The sequence below is a fragment of the Macaca mulatta genome, chromosome 20 (assembly GCF_049350105.2).
Source record: "Macaca mulatta isolate MMU2019108-1 chromosome 20, T2T-MMU8v2.0, whole genome shotgun sequence".
Classification (NCBI taxonomy): domain Eukaryota; kingdom Metazoa; phylum Chordata; class Mammalia; order Primates; family Cercopithecidae; genus Macaca; species Macaca mulatta.
The window spans coordinates 73,195,989-73,217,840 of record NC_133425.1 but is presented as its reverse complement, the minus strand read 5'-3'; the positions used below and the strand labels follow the sequence as shown (position 1 = coordinate 73,217,840).

General features: G+C 44.2%; 1 protein-coding gene and 1 long non-coding RNA gene across 4 annotated transcripts in view; both read right to left on the bottom strand.

The window, feature by feature from the left end:
* Nucleotides 1-15,798, bottom strand: part of VAT1L (vesicle amine transport 1 like) — a 187,440-nt gene extending 171,642 nt beyond the window's left edge. For all 3 annotated transcript variants that reach the window (XR_013412195.1, XM_028841289.2, XM_077986930.1), the window contains exon 1: nucleotides 15,456-15,798. Coding sequence is in view for 2 of the 3 variants with exons in the window: in XM_028841289.2 (XP_028697122.1) it covers nucleotides 15,456-15,688 (233 nt within the window). In the remaining variant the exon portion in view is untranslated. The remainder of the gene's footprint in view (nucleotides 1-15,455) is intronic.
* LOC144338232 (uncharacterized) lies at nucleotides 4,290-6,763 on the bottom strand. Its single transcript, XR_013412197.1, has 2 exons — nucleotides 4,735-6,763; nucleotides 4,290-4,607 (listed from the first exon to the last, which is right to left on the bottom strand). It is a non-coding gene; the product is annotated as an uncharacterized LOC144338232 (long non-coding RNA).
* Nucleotides 15,799-21,852: the final 6,054 nt, after the last annotated feature.

Below are 21,852 nucleotides of genomic sequence, written 5' to 3'. Positions count from 1 at the left end.
GACAATGACAACTCTGCTTTCCAGGACTCAGAGATCAACAAAGGAATGACTATACAGCATGACAGTTCCATAAGAGGAGGCTGTACGAGAGTCACAGCTAGTGCAGAGAGGGTAGTTCTTAAATCACGTGACTGGGATCAGGTTCTTCTCAAAGAAAGTATCACTGAATGAGTGTGCCCCTTGCTCCTGTTCTCTCAGCCTCTCCAGCCCCATCTCACCTCTCCACGGAGGGGAGAAGATAGAGTGGTGATGGCTTGATTTCTCCTCGGAGCCAAAGATGGACAGGGTCCCCATGGAGAAACGGTCCATTTTCGCTACAACATGGCAGCTATTTCCTAAGACATTGCTGCTGATAAAAAGAATGTCTAGCCGGGCGCGGTGGCTCATGCCTGTAATCCCAGCACTTTGGGAGGCCGAAGCCGGCAGATCATGAGGTCAGGAGATTGAGCCCATCCTGGCTAACATGGTGAAACCCTGTCTCTACTAAAAATACAAAAATTTAGCCGGGCGTGCGGGCGGGCGCCTGTAGTCCCAGCTACTTGGGAAGCTGAGGCAGGAGAATGGCGTGAACCCAGGAAGCAGAGCTAACAGTGAGCCCAGATCACGCCACTGCACTCCAGCCTGGGCGACACAGCGAGACTCCGTCTCAAAAAAAAAAAAATGTCTAGTAAAATGGTTGTTTCAATAGGAACAAAAAGGAGATGAAGACTTGAACAGACACGTCCAAGAGAACGCTCTGGAATGATGGAAATGTTCTGTGTCTGCGGCTCTCCAATATGGTTGCCACTTGGCCACGTGGTATTGAACTCTTGAAATGTAACTAGTGTGACTAAGGAACTGAACTTTTGGTTAAGTAATATTTAAGTCTAATGGATCCTAAGGAGGAGACAGGAGCACCATCTCTACCCTATTATCTTCCCTGTAGACTTTGAGCAACTTTAGGGCACAGGGCTTGTCTTAAAATCCACCTTTCAATGTTCAGTGCTTAGCACAGGGCACATTAAAGGCTGGCAAACAATAATTTCTCCACTGAAGGTGTAAGTAGGAAAATACCTAGGAATGATTTGAGAGCCCTCTTCTTTCTTTTTGCAAAAGAAATAATCTCTTAGCCATGCTTGGCTGGCGGCCCTGCTGCGTCCACTGCTGTGATGGTGAGAAGGAAAATGAGAAGATCAAAGACTTGCTTGATTGATGCGCTTCAAAAAAAAAGCAAGGATTTACTCCTGGAAGATTAAAGACTAGATATGAAAGGTGAATAAAGATTGCCAAGAAATAGCAAGAGCAAGGTTTCAAAATCTGGAAGAGTTTGAAGACAGCAGAGAAGAGTTTGGAGGGAGCAGCGGCACTTGTGGGATGTACACAGGAAAAGAAAATGTTTGAGAAGTCTTGTCCGTGCCGTGAATGGATGCAACTTTAGTGTGTGTGTGTGTGTGTGTGTGTTTGAGGTGGGGTCTCACTCTGTTGCCCAGACTGGAGTGCAGTGGCACGATCTTGGCTCACTTCAACCTTTGCCTCCTGGGTTCAAACAATTCCCTGCCTCAGCATCCCGAATAGCTGGGACTATAGGCGCCTGCCACCATGCCCGGCTAATTTTTGTATTTTTAGTAGAGACGGAATCTTACCATCTTGGCTAGGCTGGTCTTGAACTCCTGACCTCATGCTCCACCCTCAGCCTCTGAAAGTGCTGGGATTACAGGCATGCGCCACCGTGCCGGGGCAACTTTAGTGTTTTCTAAGGGACTCAAGACTTTGACAGTGCTTTTCAATTATTTTGGAAGCTAGGTCTCCATTCAAGAGCAAACAGGCCCAGCTATCTTAAGGACACAAATGGAAAAAAGATGACCAGGAAAGAAGCCTGCTAAAAATGCAAAAGGAAGATGTGGAGTCTCCCACATGTGCTGCTGGCTAAGGACAGAGATGCTGAGGCTCAAAGCGGTGGGAGGGTGAAAATTGCCTTTGCCATTCATTTCCTATGTAGTAGTAGTCCCGGAGCGGGGTCAGACAGAGAAGGCCTTCAAATCTGAAAGGACTGTTTCAGGAAGGTGGGCGCATCGATGGCTGCATCATGCATCCTCGATTCTGGCTACAAAACGTTGAGTCAGAGCTTATTACGAGGTCCCCAATCGGAACAATTTTAGTGAGTTTAACTGAGCGGATAAAGGAAAACCAATTAGAAAATCATTCAGACCAATCACAGGTATGATAGGTTTAATAGCTCCCCATTAGCTGATTGAAGTAGGTGTAGCACAGATAAATGAAAAACATTTCTTTCCGATCCTAGATGAGGGATGCTATTTTTTTTTTTAATGAAAGTGTGTACTTTGATGGACAGTCCACTCAGAGATACAAGTGTGCCTGTGTTGGGAGGAGGGGCAGGAGTACAGACAGTGCAGTTTGAAAGTCTCATCAGGGCTCCCTTGAATCATACCGCTCAGACTATCTGGGCCAGTGGGGCTGCCCCACAATGTGTTCATTTGCATGAAGAGCAGCTATGTCTTCTGGGAACAATAACAAACCTCATCCTAAGGGAAAAGTGAGTTGGAGAATACAGGTCTGGATGAAGCAGGCAGGGACCAAGTAATGAAAAGCTGAATGTTTAATGTTGTCGTTCCGCACCATTTAAGGTGTTTTTCAGCTCCAGGAGTTTTTGCCTGGAACAGAGCAGTGAAAGGTGTGGGAGCTGGAGAAAGACAAATGCTGGTTTGAAAGCAATGTTTTTGTGGTTTGTGTGATGGTTGGTGAGTTCATTCACTTCCTTGATCTTGGTTCTTCATGGGTAAGATACTTGGTATCACAGACATCACCATAAAACACGGCATAGAGCGGGCAGATCACCTGAGGTCAGGAGTTCAAGACCAGCCTGGACAACATGGCAAACCCCATCTCTATTAAAAATACAAAAATTAGCCAGGTGTGGTGACACATGCCTGTAATTCCAGCTACTCAGTAAAGGCTATTATGGGGCCAGGGGCAGTGGTTCACACCTGTAATCCCAGCAATTTGGGGAGTCAAGGTGGGCAGATCACCTGAGGTCAGGAGTTCGAGACCAGCCTGGACAACACGGTGAAACCCCTTCTCTACTAAAAATACAAAAATTAGCCAAGTGTGGTGGCACATGCCTGTAATCCCAGCTACTCGGGAGGCTTGAGGCAGGAGAATTGTTTGAACCCGGGAGGCAGAGGTTGCAGTGAACTGAGATTGGGCCACTGTGCTCTAGCCTGGGCAACAGAGTGAGACTCTGTCAAAAAAAAAAAAAAAAAAAAAAAAAAAGGCTATTATGATAATAGTGAAATATAATTAATGTATCTTTCCTATTAACTCCAAACAGTGGGAGCATTAAATATACAAGGTAGCATGTGCTGCTTTGTAACCTGCATTGGGGGGAAAATGTGCCACAGCCCAAGCAGGGAGCCTGACTTTCTATCTGGAACAGGGAGAAAATGGGGACATATTCTGGGTAGCTTTGGTGTATGGCAGTGGGAAAAGAACAAGACCATAGGAAAGGTTCAGGATCATTTGGGGAACCAGGAGAACTGTGTTTCTGAGTACCTACGCAATACCTCTTAGGCAACCCTTGAAACTCTCTGTGGGTTTTGAAAGGTGCAGTTTGGGGGTCCTGATACCTACGGAGGGTAGGGACAGAATCGTAGAAATACGGTTTTAGGATTTTAACATCCAGGTTGGTCGGCCTTAGAGTCCCCAGGCATACATGATAATCCCATGTATTGCAGGGATGCTTGAGTGATTGCTCATGGAATAACAGTCATTGGGGCTGCATGGCAGGTTCTCTCTAAGAGCTTTGGTCTGCGGCACTCGATGGAGCCAGATGTCAACAAGGAGAAAATTACAGAGCATCTTGAGAAGTCAGAGACCCACATTTCCCAGGCTAGAGAAAGTAGTTATTAGCACAAAAAGTGCATTTCGCTTCCAAGAGAATAGATTGTGTTAAGGAGAAGTAAAACTCCTGAAAACATAGTTCCTTTGGTATTCTTCCAGGTTCTCACTCAGAGATCTGCATGTGAGAGGCCTCAGGAGAGATTTAGGTTCTTGTTGGAGAAAGCTGAGATGAAGAAGGGAAGCTTGAGCCCCACTCACCAGGCATGACCACTGTTTGTATCAGGAAGGTCATGTTTACTAGAAAGTCAGTAATATATTTACTCATTCTTCAGGTTTATTGAATGCCTACTGTGAACCACGCACCATGCTTGGCATCCAACAGTTAACTGATCACAGAGAAAAATCTTAGAATTTCCAAGGTTACCAAAAAGATTTACAACACGATGGGTCTCAAAGTTGAAAATATATGTTACTTAATGTGACTTAATAACTGTGCTGAGAAAAGTACAATCACAGGAGAGGGAATGAACCTGACTTCTCCAGTTCCCCTCGGATTCTTCACTTTTTACTGGATGAAGAAGAGTCTTACATCCACCCATGATGGCTACCATTTAAATTAGTCCCATGTGCTTCTTATCCCCCACCTTCTGGTAATTACTCTCCAATCCTTTTGGAGTATTTACCTTCTCCTTTTCCCCCAATACACACACACACACACACACACACACACACACACACACACACACACACACCACACACACACATTTACCCTCTCATTTTCCCCCAATACACACACACACACACACACACACACACACACACACATTTACCCTCTCCTTTTCCCCCAATATACACACACACACACACACACACACACCCACCCACCCACCCACCCACCCCCGGGGCTGTCAGATATGCTCACATTCTTTTAGACCAAGGTAAGACAGCATGAGGCACAGGTGTGGTCAATCACAGCTCCTCATTTTCTTAAGCCAGAGAGAGAAAGAGGAGAGAGAGGGAGACAGTGGAGAGGGGAAGAGATGGAGAAAGTGAAAGGGAGAAAAGGGGAAAGACAGAGGGAGGGAAAAGAAGGGAGGGAGAGAGACAGAGAAAGAGAAGGAGAGAAGAGGGAAGGAGAGACAAGGAGAGGAGGAGCAGGACTGGGAGAGGAAGAGAGGGATAGAAATCTCCAGGGCCTGGTATGTGATTTGCAAAGAAACAATCAAATTCCTTCCTTAATACATGAAAACTGGGAGAGAAAAAAAGTTCTCTTTGCACTGGGGCTTGCTAAATTTTTACACGGCAGCTGCAGCTAAAGGCCACCACCTTTACCAGCCTCGGGAAGGAAGTTCATTGCAGCAGGAGCACATGAAGCTAACTTATGAGGAGAGAGGATAAAAGAAGGGGAAGGAGAGGAGAAAGTCTAGAAACCCAGGAACAAATTCATCGTGATGGCCAGCAGGGCTGAAATAAAGAGAGGGGAGGCCTTCCTGCCCTCTGAAGATCTCTAAGCTTGGTCCAGTTTCTAGCACACAGTAGGAGCACAGTGTATTTTGATTCCATTTCCTCTCTTGTCCCTTCAGGAATTAATCTTGATCTTCTTGTATATGTCATGACACAGTGGCACATCCTGCTTGAGCTACTTTTGATGTCAGGGCTTTGTAATCTTTGGGGGATACAGGTGGAGTCTGAATGAGGGACTCTATTCAGAAAACTTTATGAAGCATGGAGGGACTTTTTAATGTCCTATTTCTTTGTACCTCCTCCCCACCATTAATATCTATCAAACACATGTTATACGACACACACACTTCATTTATTCATTCATTCAACAAATATGAAATGTATCAACATCCTTGCTAGGCACTTCAGCTGCATTACTTTTTTCTATCCCCACACAAAAACTTTTACCCCATACATGCTAGTATTATATCCATATTACAGATGAGCAAACTGAGGTTTCAAAAGACTAAATCATTTTTCCAAGGTTATACAGGTAGCTAAAATTGTTAGAGCCAGGATTTGAATCCAGGCTTGTTTTAATTCACACATTAACTATTTTATAACCAAGAAGCATACTGCTTCTCAACTGGCTTGGGTGTATGGCCAGTGCCAGGTTAAGAAAGGAATCATTGTCATCCCTTGCTCAGGAGATAATTATCCTGCATTAGGCTCTGGGAACCACAGTTATTTAGAGAAGTCAGGAGTGAGAGGACCCAATGCTTTGACTTCGGGTTCTGTTTGGTGAGGCATTGTTTAGCATGTCCCTGGCTCCAGGAAAATTCTGGGGACGAGGCATCAGGGTCATTGACAGGAGACTGAGGACAGACGCTGACTGCATGTTCTCATCAAGAAAATATGACGTTCAAAGATAAAACAGCTTCTTTCACTGGAACATCTATTTTGTCTCCTGAGCCTTCAGACATAAAACTCATTTTCATACCATGACTCCAACCGATGTTCTGTATGAGATCACACACAGAGGAATCAAACTAATTTGAGATTATATGCTTGCCGCCCTTTCCTGTGAAGAGTCTCTTCTTCCTTCTAATTACACTTTTTCTTCTGTGACAAATGCCAAGATGTCCAAAAGGCTGTCTCTTAGGAAGAGGAAGTCCCAGGAGCTTGGGGGTCATTGGGGCATTATTTCTTCATGCCTGGGTGAGCTCTGCTGTCAGTGTTGAGTGTCAGTGATGGGTCCAAAGTGTGGGATTTGACTCCTTTGAATGAGAGTGAACCAAGCTCCAGAGGCTGGATTGTCTATATACATCCAGCTAGCAAAGAAATCCCTGCAGCAACCCATGGGTGGGGATGCAGGGGGCTGGTGGGAAGGCAGCAATAGATCAGTCCAAATCTATTCCCAACCCTGGAAATTGGGTGGCTTTGAAAGCCAGCATCCAAAAAAAAAAAAAAAAAAAAAAGAAAAGAAAAGGAAAAAGAAAAATTGCTGGGCGTAGTGGCTTAAGCCTGTAATCCCAACACTGTGGGAGGCTGAGGCAGGCGGATCACCTGAGGTCAGGAGTTTGAGACCAACCTGGCCAACATGGTGAAATCTGTCACTGCTAAAAACACAAAAGGTAGCCAGATGGTGTATGCCTGTAGTCCCAGCTACTCAGGAGGCTGAGGCAGGAGAATCACCTGAACCTGGGAGGCGCAGGTTGCAGTGAGGTGAGATGGTGCCATTATACTCCAGCCTGGGTGACAGAGCAAGACTCCATCTCAAAATCAAAATAGATTTAAGGGGTACAAGTGCAGTTTTGTTGCGTGGATATACTGTGTAATGGTCAAATCCGGGCCTTTAGTGCACCCACTGCACCAGTAGTGACCACTGTACCATTAGGCGATTTTCAATCCTCATCTTCCTCCCACCCTCACACCTTTTAGAGCCTCCAATGTCTATTATTCTACTCAGTGTGTACCATGCCCATGGGTACCCACTTCTAAGTGAGAAGGTACCAGGTTGGACTTTGTTTCTGAGTTATTTCTCTTGGGATAACAGCCTTTATCTCCATCTATGTTGCTGCAAAAGACATTATTTCATTCCATTTTATGGAAAAGCCAGCATCCTACTCCCTGCTGGCAATGTAGTTTAGTGTGAGAACCACTAGGCAAGAAACCAGGAGATAGCAATTCATGTTCCAGTTCTGTATGTAAAAGCCCAAGTCATTTGGGAAGACACAGCATTTATTGAGTACCCACCATGTGCAAGCCACCATCAAGACTTCTATAGACACTCAGCTAGTCTTTGTAACAATACGTAAAAGTGCATGTCATTAACAAAGTGAGGAAGTAGACAAGTTGAAAGTGCTATTTGCTTAAGATCACACAGCCACAGTGAGGTAGAGTTAGGATCTGAACGCAAATCGATTGTAGCTTCTCACTATTTCCACTCTATCCCTGAGTCCCAGCTTCCTCTCCTAGAAAACATGGATGATAATTTTGGTGACACCTACCCCATGAGGTGGTGAGGATCACATGAAATGCTGAGGTACATAGTAGGTTTTGTCACTGCAAAGATGCTGCAGATAGATGGTAGGGTGGGTGCAATGATCAGTCGCCATTCCCTTTGCCCATCATCAGCCACCTGCCATTGGTTTCTCACTAGTCCCTGTACAGTTGAGATCTGGCTGCTGTTCATAGAAACCTAGTATACATCGGATGTTCTATAAGGTTGTATCTCCACTTTATAAGTAAAGCAAATAACACTTAGAGAGCTAAGCAACTGGCTGGGCGTGGAGCCTCATGCCTATAATCCCAGCACTTTGGGAGGCTGAGGCGGGCAGATCACCTGAGGTCAGGAATTCGAGACCAGCCTGGCCAACATGGTGAAACCCTGTCTCTACTAAAAATATAAAAATTAGTTGGGCATGGTGGCAGGTGCCTGTAATCCCAGCTACTTGGGAGGCTGAGGCAGGAGAATCTCTTGAACTCGGTAGGCAGAGGTTGCAGTGAGCTGAAATTGCACCACTGCACTCCGGCCTGGGCGACGGGGCAAAACTCTGTCTCAAAAAAAAAGGGGGGAAAAAGGGAGCTAAGCGATTTGCTCAAACACAAATGGTTAATAAAGGGCAAAGCAAAATTTTAACCCATGTCTGCCTGAAACCAGAGCCCCAGCACTTTCCAAAGAATAAGCAGCTTCCTCCCAATCTGCACTGAGTCCCTACCAATGCTAGTTGACCAACTAGGTGGAATGAATAAATCTTTTCTGAGTGGACCCATCCGCCTTCGTTCCTGCTCTTCCTTCAGGCTCTTCCTTTTGATTCCAGGTTATTTTTAATTCCATACTTTCAACCCCCCAAAAGGTTTAATCCTGAGGAAATACCTACCACAAACAAGTCATCAGAATTATGACAACAGTGTTGATTTTTAGCAAATTAAAACGTTCTAAATGGCACAGTTTATCTATTTGTTGTTAAGCTGTTAATAAGCTGTTAAGCTATTTGCCATTTACTTCACTTTTATTTTCTGAAATTATTTCTACTTGGATGAATCCTATTTCATGTAAAATATTATTATAACAAATCTCAGTTTCTCAATCTTTTTCCCACTCCACTGTAAATTCTACCAATTATTGCTCTATTAGTGAGGTTATTCTTTGGTGGCTATTTTTTTTTAGCAGCAGAATGGAAAAATTGGAAGACAGGAAAATGTGAAGATACAGATTGAGGGAGAGGGGACATAAAACGGAGAGAAAAGACAAAGGCTTCTCTATTGATGGTGAGATCAAAATATTCTCAGGGGGCAAGATGGCTAAGTATAAACAGTGGGTTCAAATGATGGGGTCAAAACATATTTCTTTGTTCTCATGAGCTAGAAGAATCACTGATTCTAGGTTTCCTTTCGTCTTCAAATCGCCAGAAAAGCAAGAAGTCCATTTCATTATTAGATAAAGAGCGGATATTGTCACCATCCCCAATCATCATCAGCAAGGACTCAGTTGATGACAGAATGCAAATTTCATTAAATAAAAATGACCCCTGAGCTAGCACTTCCATGTTCTCATCATCAAATGAGGCTTAAATATGACTCAGCATGGAGTCATCCTTTACTGTCAAATCCTGACGCTTGCATCCAATACAGAGTGATTCAGAACACATTATTCCAATCTCCATGTCGGAGTGGCTCCTGACTTGGCATTAGAAACCCTCTGAGCAATTTCTTAGTTTTACAAACATCTGTGTCACTTAACCTCATGGACGCCACTTGTTTATTTGAATAAACACAGGGAATATCATGTTGGCCACGTCTCATTGCATCAACCTTACTAGTGACAGTTTAATGCTCTGTTGTTTGGGGATAACTTATACTCAGTTTGCCAATGTAGCAATGGCCTGATCAACGTAAAGGAGGCAGAGGGAGGAACTCCAATATTTTGAGTGGTTCAAGGAGTGGTAATTGTGATTGTGTTTAATCAGCATGGGTGTTCTGGGTCAACAGTCATAGTAACTCCATCTAGATGGATCCCCCAAAGCATCCCACATACTATATCTCACAAGTGTAGACAAAACGGATGTAGTTCAGAAACATAATGGCTGTTTTGGGGTGGGAGGCAGGATACTACTGTGCAATTTTGAGTCTTAGCAGTTGTACTTCAAATCAGTCAAGTACATTCATGGCTCTTTCTCTGTATATTCCTGTCTCTGTGCCTGTCTGCCTCTCTGTGTCTCTTGGTCTCTCATGATTTGTGTGTCTCTCTCTGTCTCGTTCTCTTTTATGTCTGTCACTGTGTCTCTTTGATTCTGTCTGTCTCTCTCTGTCTCTTTCTCTTTTATGTCTTTGTCACTGTGTCTCTCTGATTCTCCAAAATGTAAAGAGCCATATGGGTTTTAGGCACACTTGGGTTTTCACACGGCTCTTCCACGTAGCAGTCTGTGATCCTGATGTGTCTGTGAATGTCAGTTTCCTCATCTTTAATTGGAGATGGCGATACTGATTTTGTTGAGTTGTCATTAGGATGAAATGAAACAGAGTGTATCGCAGGCAACTCAGTTCCTGCCTCATAACAACTGGTCAATATACATTTATTCCTTCCCCCATCTCCAATTTACTATACCCTTGTGACATATTAGAATCCCACCAATCTGGTAGCTTTCTTCTGATGTGGCCTGCCCTCAGCCCATTTTCAGATCAGCCAATGGAACCATGACTGGCTGGAACCATTTTTCATCCAATTGGTCTCTTTCCAGCAGTTTCATGTAGCCTCTTGCTGTAAATCACTCTGGGAAAATAAATGTCCCTAATCCATTAGTGCCCTTCTACTGCAAGCCAATTGGAGCCACAAACCAGACAAGGTTTGTTAATGGCCACTTAAATACATTCTTGCAGCCCAACGTGGAGACCCTCTGCCAGCCTAAAATTCTAGCAGGCCCTGTCTCAGAGACACTCAACTGTGACAAGACTGATAGCAGCAAAGGCACAGTTCTGACTTGTATCAGTTAGGGGAGAACTATACACCTCAGTTTGCTTAAGACAGTTCCAGTTTATGATTATAGCTTCTCCTATGTAGGAGTAATTATAAACAGTGCCCCTTTTGCTTTTAGAAGAGGTTCAGTTTGTTTGAGACCAGCCTGAGCAACACAGTGAGACTGTCTCTATAAAAAATAAATTTTTAAAAAATTAGCTGGGCACAGTGGCACATGCCTGTGGTCCCAGCTATGCAGGAAGCCAAGGCAGGATGATCACTTGAGCTGGGGAGATCAAGGTGGCAGTGAACCATGATCACACCACTGCACTTCAGCTTGGGTGACAGAGCAAGACCCTGTCTCAAAATGTAAGAGCTCCAGTTTGAATAATAAACAATATAAGTATCTACAGCAACCAAACGTAAAAGTTTAGATAATAATGGTTATCATTTTTTGACTACTTGCTATGCCTGTCTCAAAATATAAGAGTTCCAGTTTGAATAATAAACTATATAAAGTATCTATGGCAACGAAAAGTAAAAGTTTAGATAATAATGGTTATCATTTTTTGACTACTTGCTATGCCTGTCTCAAAATATAAGAGTTCCAGTTTGAATAATAAACCATATAAAGTATCTATGGCAACCAAAAGTAAAAGTTTAGATAATAATGGTTATCATTTTTTGACTACTTGCTAAGCACCAGGCATCCTTATAAAGGTCTTTGTATATGGCATGTCATTGAAGCTTCATTACAACACCATGAAGGGAGATGCTATTATGAAATGGATGCTCTGTTTTATAGCCCAGGAAACAGAAGCTTGTTAACATGTTCTTAACAACAACATGGCCAAGGCCAACCAGAAGGCAGGGTTTGTACCTCACCCAGATCCCATCTATGGGCAGCACGCCCATCCCCAAACTGCTGGAAGTGTTGGCTGCTCAAGCCTCAGTCATCCCTTTCCCTAGAGAATTTTGCTCAAATAGAAGCCACTTCTGCTTGAGAGGCTTGATGTCCCCACTTAGGAAGCAGCCCACAGCCAGTGACACACAAGGCTCCGTCTGTTCCTTGCTTCAAGGTGGGACTGACTCTGCAGTGGGATCCAGCTAAGACCACATCCTTGCTTAACACCTTCCTCTTCCCTAGCCTGCTTCCCTTGTTCCCATAGGTCTAAAAGCACGCTTTCAATAAACCACCTGGAAAAGGATACCTGTGTCAGGCTCTGCCTCCAAGGAGCCAGACCTAAGACGTCCAGTTAGCAAGTATCAGAGCTGGGACTCGTGTCTAGGAAGCTCTCTTAATCACTAAGCAAATGTGACATGATATTGCCTACATTACATACATGATTAAAATGATGGCCTCCAAGTTGTCAGGTCACCAAGCAGCATATATCACATTGGTCTAGATATGGCAACAACAGCAGTCACAACGAATCCTACTTATTGAATGCTGACAACAGCCAGTGTCTTTCTTGCATTGGATCCTCTCAACAATACCATGAGGTTCATTTTATCATCCCCACTTTGCAGATAATGGAAGTTTGGAGACATTGAGACACATCCCCCAAGGGCATATGGATAGGAAGAGAAGAGACTTAAGCTTATATCCAAGTCCATCTTTCTTCAAGGACCACATGCTTTTTCCACCTGATCACTTAAACCTCTTGTTGCATAAAGAATTCCATGAATAATTGGTGAAATCTATCTGCCATCAAAACTGACATTTAAAAAAACAATTTAGACAGAAGACTCTGCTATCACTCCAACCTTGACCCCAGCAACAGTTCTCTTCGAGCTGCATTTGACCAAAATGTCTCTACTTTCTGGAGAAAGCCATACTACTTTGGGAATAGCTAGAGAATATTCTCTTAAGCCAGACATAAAAAGAGCAAAGGAAATATCTTCGGTGGAGAAAAGAAAGTGAGACTTCCTGCTAAGAGGGGAATCACATGTCCTATGGCTTTTCCACCAAGGGAGACAAAATGGAATAAAAGGAGAACAGCAAAAATTCAAGGAGAAGCAGATTCAAATCCTAACTCTATTATTGTGTGATGTATTTGGCAAATGACTCAATGTTTCCAAGCCTCAATTTGCTCTTCTGTTCTACAGGAAAAATACTCATGCCATTGACCCATGAATGAAAGAGAGTAAATGATATAAAATAGATATTCCTTCCTGCCTCATCTCTTCCATTTTCATAAAATGTATAGCCAACTTGGAACGTCATTCCAGGTCTAACTAATACTGGTTCAAATGGACTATGCTTTATTCCAAGCAAAAAGCATATCCTATTATGACAAAAAGGTTTCTATTAAAAATAGAGAGCAGATAAAAGGGAGACCTTCATCCAGGAAGCCATCGGCTGATTCATAAAAATACAGAATGAGTCATCCTGGATCCCAAGGCTAAAACTTATAATCAGTGGGTATGTCTGGCCAGCCAATCCCAGCCCACTGGAGAAGGAGGTGCCCAGTGGGCCATCTTTACAAGCCTATTACAATCCTTGTAAAACCATTAACTCTGTTTCTAGCTTGGTGAAAGGAAAATCAATCTGGGCTGTTAGCAACACTGTATCCTAAATGTACCTGCAGCCTGGTTGGCTTTCTGAACAACTCGGGTGGGGGAAGTGCAGTGATTCCTGTGTGTGTGTATGTGCGCGTGTGTGTGGAGCTCCACTGAAGAACAGGCTTGCACATCTGGCTTTGAAAATCAATGTCTTGGCCTTCATCTTGACATTTATTATTTCAAAATGCTTCAGTTCCTATTAGCAATTATGCAGTTAGCATAAGACTGGAAAACACAGAACTATGTGTACTGCAGATGATGCTCTTTCCTTTAAAAAGTAGTTTTATCATTTTCAATCTCTGAATATATACCCTGACGTAGAATCCTAGAATCCCATCCTCAATTTGGATGAAGGGTCATAAATTACATACACATACATATGTAACTGTATATATAATTGTATATATGTATATACACATGTATGTATACGTGTGTGTATGCAGGTAATATTTTTTGATGAAGTGGTTAAGGAAGGAGAGTTCTAAATGCATGGTTTTAGTTGTACTAAGCAAAAGCTCTTCCACTAGCAAGTAAAGAAAAATAATGGCACAACAATCCTCCTCCGAGCTCTTTCCTCAATCCATTCATTCAGCGATAAGTTATTTAGGGTGTGCCGTGCGCCAAACAGTGTACTAGGCATTGTGGGGTGGGGGAGTGGGCTGGTCTTTGGGGATTTAGCTGCGAAAGGTCAGGTATAAGCTCTCCTTCTGGGATCAAACAACTTGATTCAATAAGAGTTCATTGTACAGGATCCCCCGGTTTGCAAAAACCTCTTCCCTTACCCTGAATTCCTCACCAGAAGCCCACGAGTAGTGTTCAGAGTCAAACCTGACCAGCTGCATATATGAGCAGCAAGACAGGGATCAGTGCCTGCTTCTCCCACTAGCTGCCTTCTAATCTGGCAGATGAAACCTGCGTCTGCTCTCAAGGTGGTGAAGGGGAGGGGACGCTCCTTTGCATTTCTCTTGCCTCCAGATCAGGTCCAGATCTTGGGTTTCTGATCTAACCTAGGAGCTTGTGAGCTGGCTGTTGCTTTGGAGAGCAGTATGTACTGGGAGGCTCTACAAAACAGATGGGAAGGAACAGGCTCGTCTCACCGTGATAATAGCAAGTTCCCCTTACAAGTTTAACATGCAAACCTAGTGTTGGGTCCAGTCCGCCTCTTTCGGGTAAGCGCTTCCCAGAACTTCAGGGAAATGATCTTACAGTGCCCGCACAAAGAGAGGCTTAAACTCTCCCAGGGAATCTCAGCTGAGCCTGAGGGCCTGGAGAAGTTCCCCCAGGGGGAATGGGGAATAGAGGGCAGCTTAGAGAGCCGAGCTCCTTTTGAGATGGGAGCAGGAATTCCGGGGAGACTGATCAGCGTTTTTTCCCCTCTCGGAGAAACAGAGGATGGAGAGGGGGATGGAGGGGGTTGCGCTGCAGGCCTGGCCTCCACCCTCACCAAGCTTGGATGCAATGTACCGACCCTCTTGCTTCCTAGTTGCTTTCCCCGTCAAGCTACGGGGAAGAAAGTGTGCAGGAGGCGGGACCCAGCCCTGCACCCTGTCCCAGGCCCTTCAGGACAATAGCATAGAGGTAAGAAAAAGATCAGGTATCAAATTCCCGGCCAAGCCACTTAGTGGCAGCTGAGTGATCTTGGGCAAATCACTCATTCTCTCTGAGCGGCGGCTTTCTTATCTGTAAAGGGATCATGATGGCACTTGACTCATGAGGTCCTAGGAAGTATTAAATAGGATCGCACATGTAAAACTACCAACGGCAGCTGGCACACAGTGGGCTTGCGGTTCTTAATACATATATTTTTAATTCTGTTAAGCATCTACCCCCCTGTGCAGAAGCCGAGTTTCCTCTCAGACGGAGAACTCCCGTAGCGCAATCTTCCAGACCCTGGGTGCTTGGGCGCCAGCATTCTCCCTGCGCTCAGGAGCTCACATTTTCCTCTCGTCACCCCTAGATCTGGCTTGGGGAGGCCACCCCTCTGCATCCTCCCCAGCTTTGGCCCGGGGAGGCTCTGAGACCCGGGTGAACGCGCGGAGGGGGTGCGCGCGGCGGCCCTACCCGGGCAGCATCCCAGTTGCAGCTTTCCCACCCCCTCCCTAGCGCCCAGCGCGCAAAAAGAGAGAAAGCGAGAAAGGCGCGGATACTGGACCAGGCTTTGACGCGGATCTTGAGCTCGCCGTCCTGAGGCTCGGGCATGGCCTTCCTGGAGAGCCGCAGCTTGTTGAGACCCCCGAAGCCGGCCAGCACCACCGCGCGCATCTCCTGGGCGTCCCCGAGGCGGTGCGATCCGTCGCCACCGCCGCCCTCCGCAGGCTCCTTGCCTGCCTCCTTCTCGATCATTTGCTCCGTCTCCTCCGCCTTCTCCACTCCTTCCTTGGCCATGGCGCTCGAGGGCGCGGGGCGCACGGGCTGCGGTGTCTGCGGAGCTGGGGGATTGGGGCTCCTCTCCCGCGGGTTCCTCCTGTTGAATGTGGGATGCTCGGCTATGCAATGGCTGCAGCCTCTGCGAGCGCCGCCGCGGTCCACAGTCTCCGCCGTAATCCTCACAAGAGCCGTGCCCCTAAGCGCTCCACCCCCGCCCCACCCTTCTTTCCTGTCCAAATGAAGCCTCAACTCCAGTTCCTGAAATAGTCCCAAATTAGGCTCGGGATCGCGACCCCAAACCCAGATTTGCCGAAGATCTGTGACTAAAAAGAGCCTAGAGAGGCCACCTTGTCATCCGCCTACCCGTGGGCCCAGTACTTGGTTATATACGGCACAGGCTCGGGTGCCTTGAAATGGACCGAGACGAATGTCTGGGCCTGGAGGATGCCTTCCCGCTACAAGGTTGCCCTCTCTCCCTCCCATCTGCGAGGCTGGGCGGGATAGTCGGGAAATTGGATCGTTCCTCAAACAGCCAGTGGAAGGGCGGAGAGGTTTGGGAAGCAGGGAACTAGAGATCCCGCTCACTGCCCTGAAGAGTCCAGTCCGGGGTCTTCTCACTCCAGACCTGCAGGGTCAGCCGGGATGCTCTTTTCTGGGCATCACCAGGGGCTTCCTTATGACGGCGAATTCTCACCACTCAGACCATTTCGGGCTATTAAAGAGGCTAGACAAGAATCCTGTACCAGAAAGGATCCTGCTCCTGTTCTGATCCCCGGAAGACCAACGTGTACCCGCTCCCCAACATGCACGTACATACACAGAGTAGTAACTGGCGTTTTGTTTTGTTATCAGGCTCTTTGAGAAAAATAGCTCATAGAAAAACTTGGATTTTCTTAAATAAAATGATGGGAGAGTAGCTGGTTTTCCTAGGGGCAGTTTAAGGAAAGAGATGCAGTTGAGGAATTAGGTCTATATTCTATTATAGTTGCTATGCCATCGCCAGCCTTGAGATCTTGGGCAACTCATTCAACCTTCCTGAGCCTCAACACCCTCATCTATAAATTGGGCACATTGATTTTTTTTTTTTCTGTGTTGTGTGAAGTGCTGGGGTGTATATGATTTCAGTGAGACATGGTCCTTATATTGGAAAAGGTCAATTTCAGAGCATGAGGCAGGAAGGGCAGAGTCAACAAATGTGGTACAATGAATGATCTAAGTGCTACCTCTTCTCTTCCCCCAGTCTTCCTGCGCCTCACTGCTTTAAATGCCCTGGTCTTCTATTCCTTAAAAAAAAAAAAAAAAAAAGATTATTTTCCCTCCTTCCACATGGTTCTGCACCTGCTGTCCCCTTGGCCTGGGGTATGTGTTCCATCTCCTTTATCTGGTGTCGACTCCTACTTCATTGTCACCTCAAGGGTCCATTCCTTTTGGGAGGCACTCCAACCTCCAGTTTGGTAACCTCCATGACTAGAGACACTTATGTCCCTTTGTAGCTAACTTTTATATGTTTACCTGATAATACCTGTTTCCTTTATCCAACTGTGAAATTCATGTGAGCAGGAGCTATTTCTACTTTTATCCCGTGATTTTCCCAGGGCTTAATACATAATTGGTACATAGTAGAATACGCACAGAAAAACTGGTCCAGAGAGTTGGACCAGTCCAGAGAGTTGGAGAAGTTCTCATGGAGGAGGGAACGTTTGAGCTAGACCTTGAAGGATGAGGCAGGTTCTTCTGGCAGAAAAGGTCACAGGCTCATTCAAATACACCAAAAGGTAACAGGTAAAAGGGCTTTTGAGATGCTGGTTTGTTCTATGTAGGCAGAACATTGGCTGTATTTATCAGTCATTGGAGATGAGTTTGAAGGGTTGATTGGGACCAGCTTTTGAAAGTTCTCACATACCAGGTTACAAAATTTAAGACATAATCACAGAGGCAACTGGCGCCATAAAGGCTTAAAAAACAAAAACATGGGAAGAGCATTACCAGAACTGCATTTTAGGATAATAACTTTGACAGTAAGTGAGTGATGGATTAGATGATAGAGTTACTGGAAGCATGGGGATCAGTTAGAGACTAAGCGCAGGCAAAAAAAAAAATCCCCCCCCAAAAAAACCAAAATAAATGAGAGTGCTCCCAACTGATGCAATAGCCACGGGATGGAAGGAAGAGGGCTAAAAGAAGCCTGAATAGACAGGGCTTGGTTAGTGAATTGGACATTTTATTGTGAATCCAGTTGTCCAAATTGTTTGTCTTGTTTACATTGTGAGATATAGTGTTTAGGCTGGATTCTATCCTGAAACAAGAATTTGAACACCCGTGGTTTATTTTGGAAGTAATCCCAGGAAACTCTGGCTGGGAAGTAGGAAAGTGAGAGAGAAAATTGATGGTACCCAATATGGGATGTATTAATAAGCAGTTTACCGCAGTGGACAATTGGAACTCAAACCCGCAGGGGACATTTGAGAGACAGTGTAGAACAAGTCTCAGAGTTGTCTCACCCAAGGAGTGAGGACATAGGTATTTATTCACTAAAGTCTATGCTTGATTGGCCAATAACTGTTCCTGTAATTGTTAACTCCTTGACATTTCTATCCTGTCCCATGTACTTGGGCTGAGAGAATCCCAGGCAGAGAATTGTGTACGCTCTTTGCAGGAAGCTATCATTTTATACATGGAATGATGAATTCCAACGAGACCTAGCTTTGGCACCAATAATATCTGCAATATATGTTATTGTTTTGGAGGTGTCTACTGTTCTAGACACTTTAGGTATATTTCTTAATTTGATTCTGAAAATAATCTCATGAGATAAGAATTCCTATTCCCACTTTATGGAAGAGGAAAATGAAAATGAATCTTAACATGATGAGTTATTGTGCTCAAAGGAACATGCTAGTTATAATGAGATAGAAGACCAACTCCAAATCCATGCTCTTAACATCTCACCATGTGTGTTTATACAGACAGGCCAAACCAGTTCTCCCCTGATTGACAATACTCCATGGCATTTTTTAATGTTCCCTGCTCTTTTTTTCACTGCCTACTATCTCTGTACCACCGAGGTCCCTTGCCTTGGTTCTGAGTGTTTTCCTTTGGCATTAGTAAAGTAAATCTGCTTTGTAGTCAGCACACAGCATGTTTAAGAGAAAGTGTTTGTCTTACAGTGTGTTAAAGGGAATATAATTACTCCCTCCAAGGAAATCTTCTGGCTGTTTACAAACCCCAGATTATAATTGGTAGGCAGCTGATTATCACAACTACCCAGAAAGAACCCACCACAGTCTGTGCCGCTGGTGGGGGGAGATACCCTCCTCTGAGTCCTATATACCACTATTGTTAAGTATTCCCAACTCTGATCCTCCCTGGTGGAACGTGGAAAGAGCCAAAGTGCATGGCATATCTCCAAATAAACACAATAAATCAATTTTTAATTTGTAAAATTGATTCCTTGGACATTCACTCAGTGCCTCAGTTGTGAGATTTCTTACATTATTGTAGAACAATGTCAAACAGTGGCCACTGATGGTAAAACATAGTATTACAGCTCAGCTCTGTTAACTTGCAAGTGGCCTGGGGCAGGGTGTATGCACATGGCGGGGGTGGGGGGGGGTGGGTGGGATGTAGAAGGCCAGATATAGGAACCCCTAATAGAGGTAAAGTCTTTGAGTAAGAAAATATGGGAAACAATCTTAGTATGATTTTAGACATGGTTTTCTGAATAATTTGGAATGGTTCAGTAACTTCCCAGAGAAATGTTATTTGAGGAAGATAGTCAATGTCTTCAACCATATGCTTGAATAATATTTGTTGCATTGTATTCTCTTCAATACAATTAGAATCATTTGTTGTACATATATTATTTCATCTTTAAAATAATCCTATGCTATAGCACTATTATCCCTACTTTACAGAGGAGAAAATTTAATATAAACTGCTAGGATTGCCCACTAAACAAATTACAGAGTTGAGATTTGAAATGGGAGCTATTTGACTTTGAAATGCATGTTCTTAACCACCACACTTCAATGCTTATGGTTTTATTTGTTGCTCTGTCTTTTACTCACAAAAATGCCATCAAATAGGTCAAGAAAAAGGAGCCAAATTTAGGAGGTCAATAATGGAGAGTGGTAGAAGATTCTGGCCATTGAAATATCCTAACAAAATCCAGGGACTTATATTAGAGGATATGTGCCATCATTTCTTATAGTTTTTCTTTATGTCATTTAAAAAATAATGAAACATAATTGCCAATGAGCACATTATTTTTCGGAGACATGCTATAGAAGTGTGCAGCCCATCCCGATGGTGGCAGGATAAGCTTCCTGTCTATACGTTATAGGACCAGTCTTACATGGTAAACTCTAGTTGTGTCAGAGCGGAAAAAAGTGCACTGATATTTACTTACCACTTTTTGAGTGGTTGCCTTGAGCTATTGCTAAATGCTGGCGGTAAAATGGTGAACAAGGTGAATGAAACAAATACATTCTCAGTCCTAAAGGAGTTGAGGAGGTATATATTGTTTTACATTGGGTTGCCCAGAAGCAAACCTTTCTTAATTTGAAGATTTTCATACAAATGGCTTCAGAAGTGATCCCAGGAAGCTCTGGAAGAGGTCTGTGAAAGTGAGACAGGATAGGAAAAGAAGCCAATATGAGGTATATTACCTAGCAGGTTATCACTGCCATAATTCAGATTAAATCCTTCTGGGGAACTCTAGGAGACAGTGTAGACCACACCTCAGAGGTATCCCCATCAAGAGGCAAAGAAAATGGAGAATCCACCAACTCCTGTTAGTCCTTAGTTGAGGACTGTTTCTGTGGGACACTAACCATCTGCCACTTGTAGCCTGCCATGCACGTGGACTGTTTGGGAATAGGCAGCTAGACAAAACTGTCCTGAAAGAGTTGTAAGTGTTTGTACTTAGAAGCCATCGGGTCATTGTGCATGGCAATGGTGAGCTCCAAGAGGGTGTAGGTTGGGCACTGACCATCTCTGCTACATATATTAAACCAAAAAAAAAAAATTCTGTAAGTAATTAGTCATTTACCAGTCAATAAGTGCTATAAAGGAGAAATACAAGGGGCTATCTCACGGTCGGGAAAAGTTTCTCTATGAAAGCGATGGTAATGTATTAGGTTCAGCTACAGACACAAAATATAATAATAAAATAAAAATTGGCTTAAAGAATATGAAATACATTCGGGTGGGATGGAGGCTGTACATTATCATCAAGGATCAATGTTCCTTCCTGCTCTGTACTCCAAGTCATGTATCGTTGGCCTCCATTCCCATAGTTTAAGATATAGCCATCACATTTATGTGCTGGGTGGCAGGACAGAGATGTGTGAGAGGGGAAGAAAGACCCACATCTTTCATCTTAGGCACACTTCAGGACTCCTCCACAATGTCCAAGTAAAAGTTAAGGTTCCACAATTAATGAGGAAAGGGACAAATAATATTAGGAGGTGTAGCAGTATCTTCCACAGATGCCACTGAAGGGCTTTAAATAAACGAATGATAGACTGTGTGGAGTATTAAGAAGAGTCCTCGTGGCCTCCCTACAACACAACATTATGCAAGGATCCCAGTCCCTGGGATTCAGTGCTGCCCTCTCATAACTCCTCTGTAAGATATGTTTTCACCCTATTGGAGTTTTCTCTCCGTAGGGATCCAGTTGCAATTTTATAATGGATGTTAACAGGAAAACCCTAACCAAAAGTGCTACTCATAAGACCCTGAACACCATTTTAGCTCTCTATTAATCTGCTCGTGTATGAATAGAATTAGAAACATTTCACTCGTCTCCATAAGTAGCTGTTATCCATGTGGAGATGATCTTATCAATTGTTTAGTATCACTTGGTAAACATGGTTGGTCAAGTAAAGAGGAAAATATGCAACATAGGACTAAGGAATTTAAATCATGTAGTTTTTCTTTTTGAAATTTCATTCATGCTGAAAGATAATTTCTGAATGATTTCTAGCACCCCTCCCCTTGAATATTATCTAGGGTCCTCCCCCTAGTGTGATGCTGTATGATTTTTTTCTCTTCTTCTTCTTTTCTTCCTCTTCCTCTTCCATTTCTTCTTCTCCTTCTTCTCCTCCCCCTCCCCCTCCCCCTCCCCTTCCCTTTCCCTCTCCCTCCCCTTCCCTCTCCCTCTCCTTCTTCTTCAGATGGAG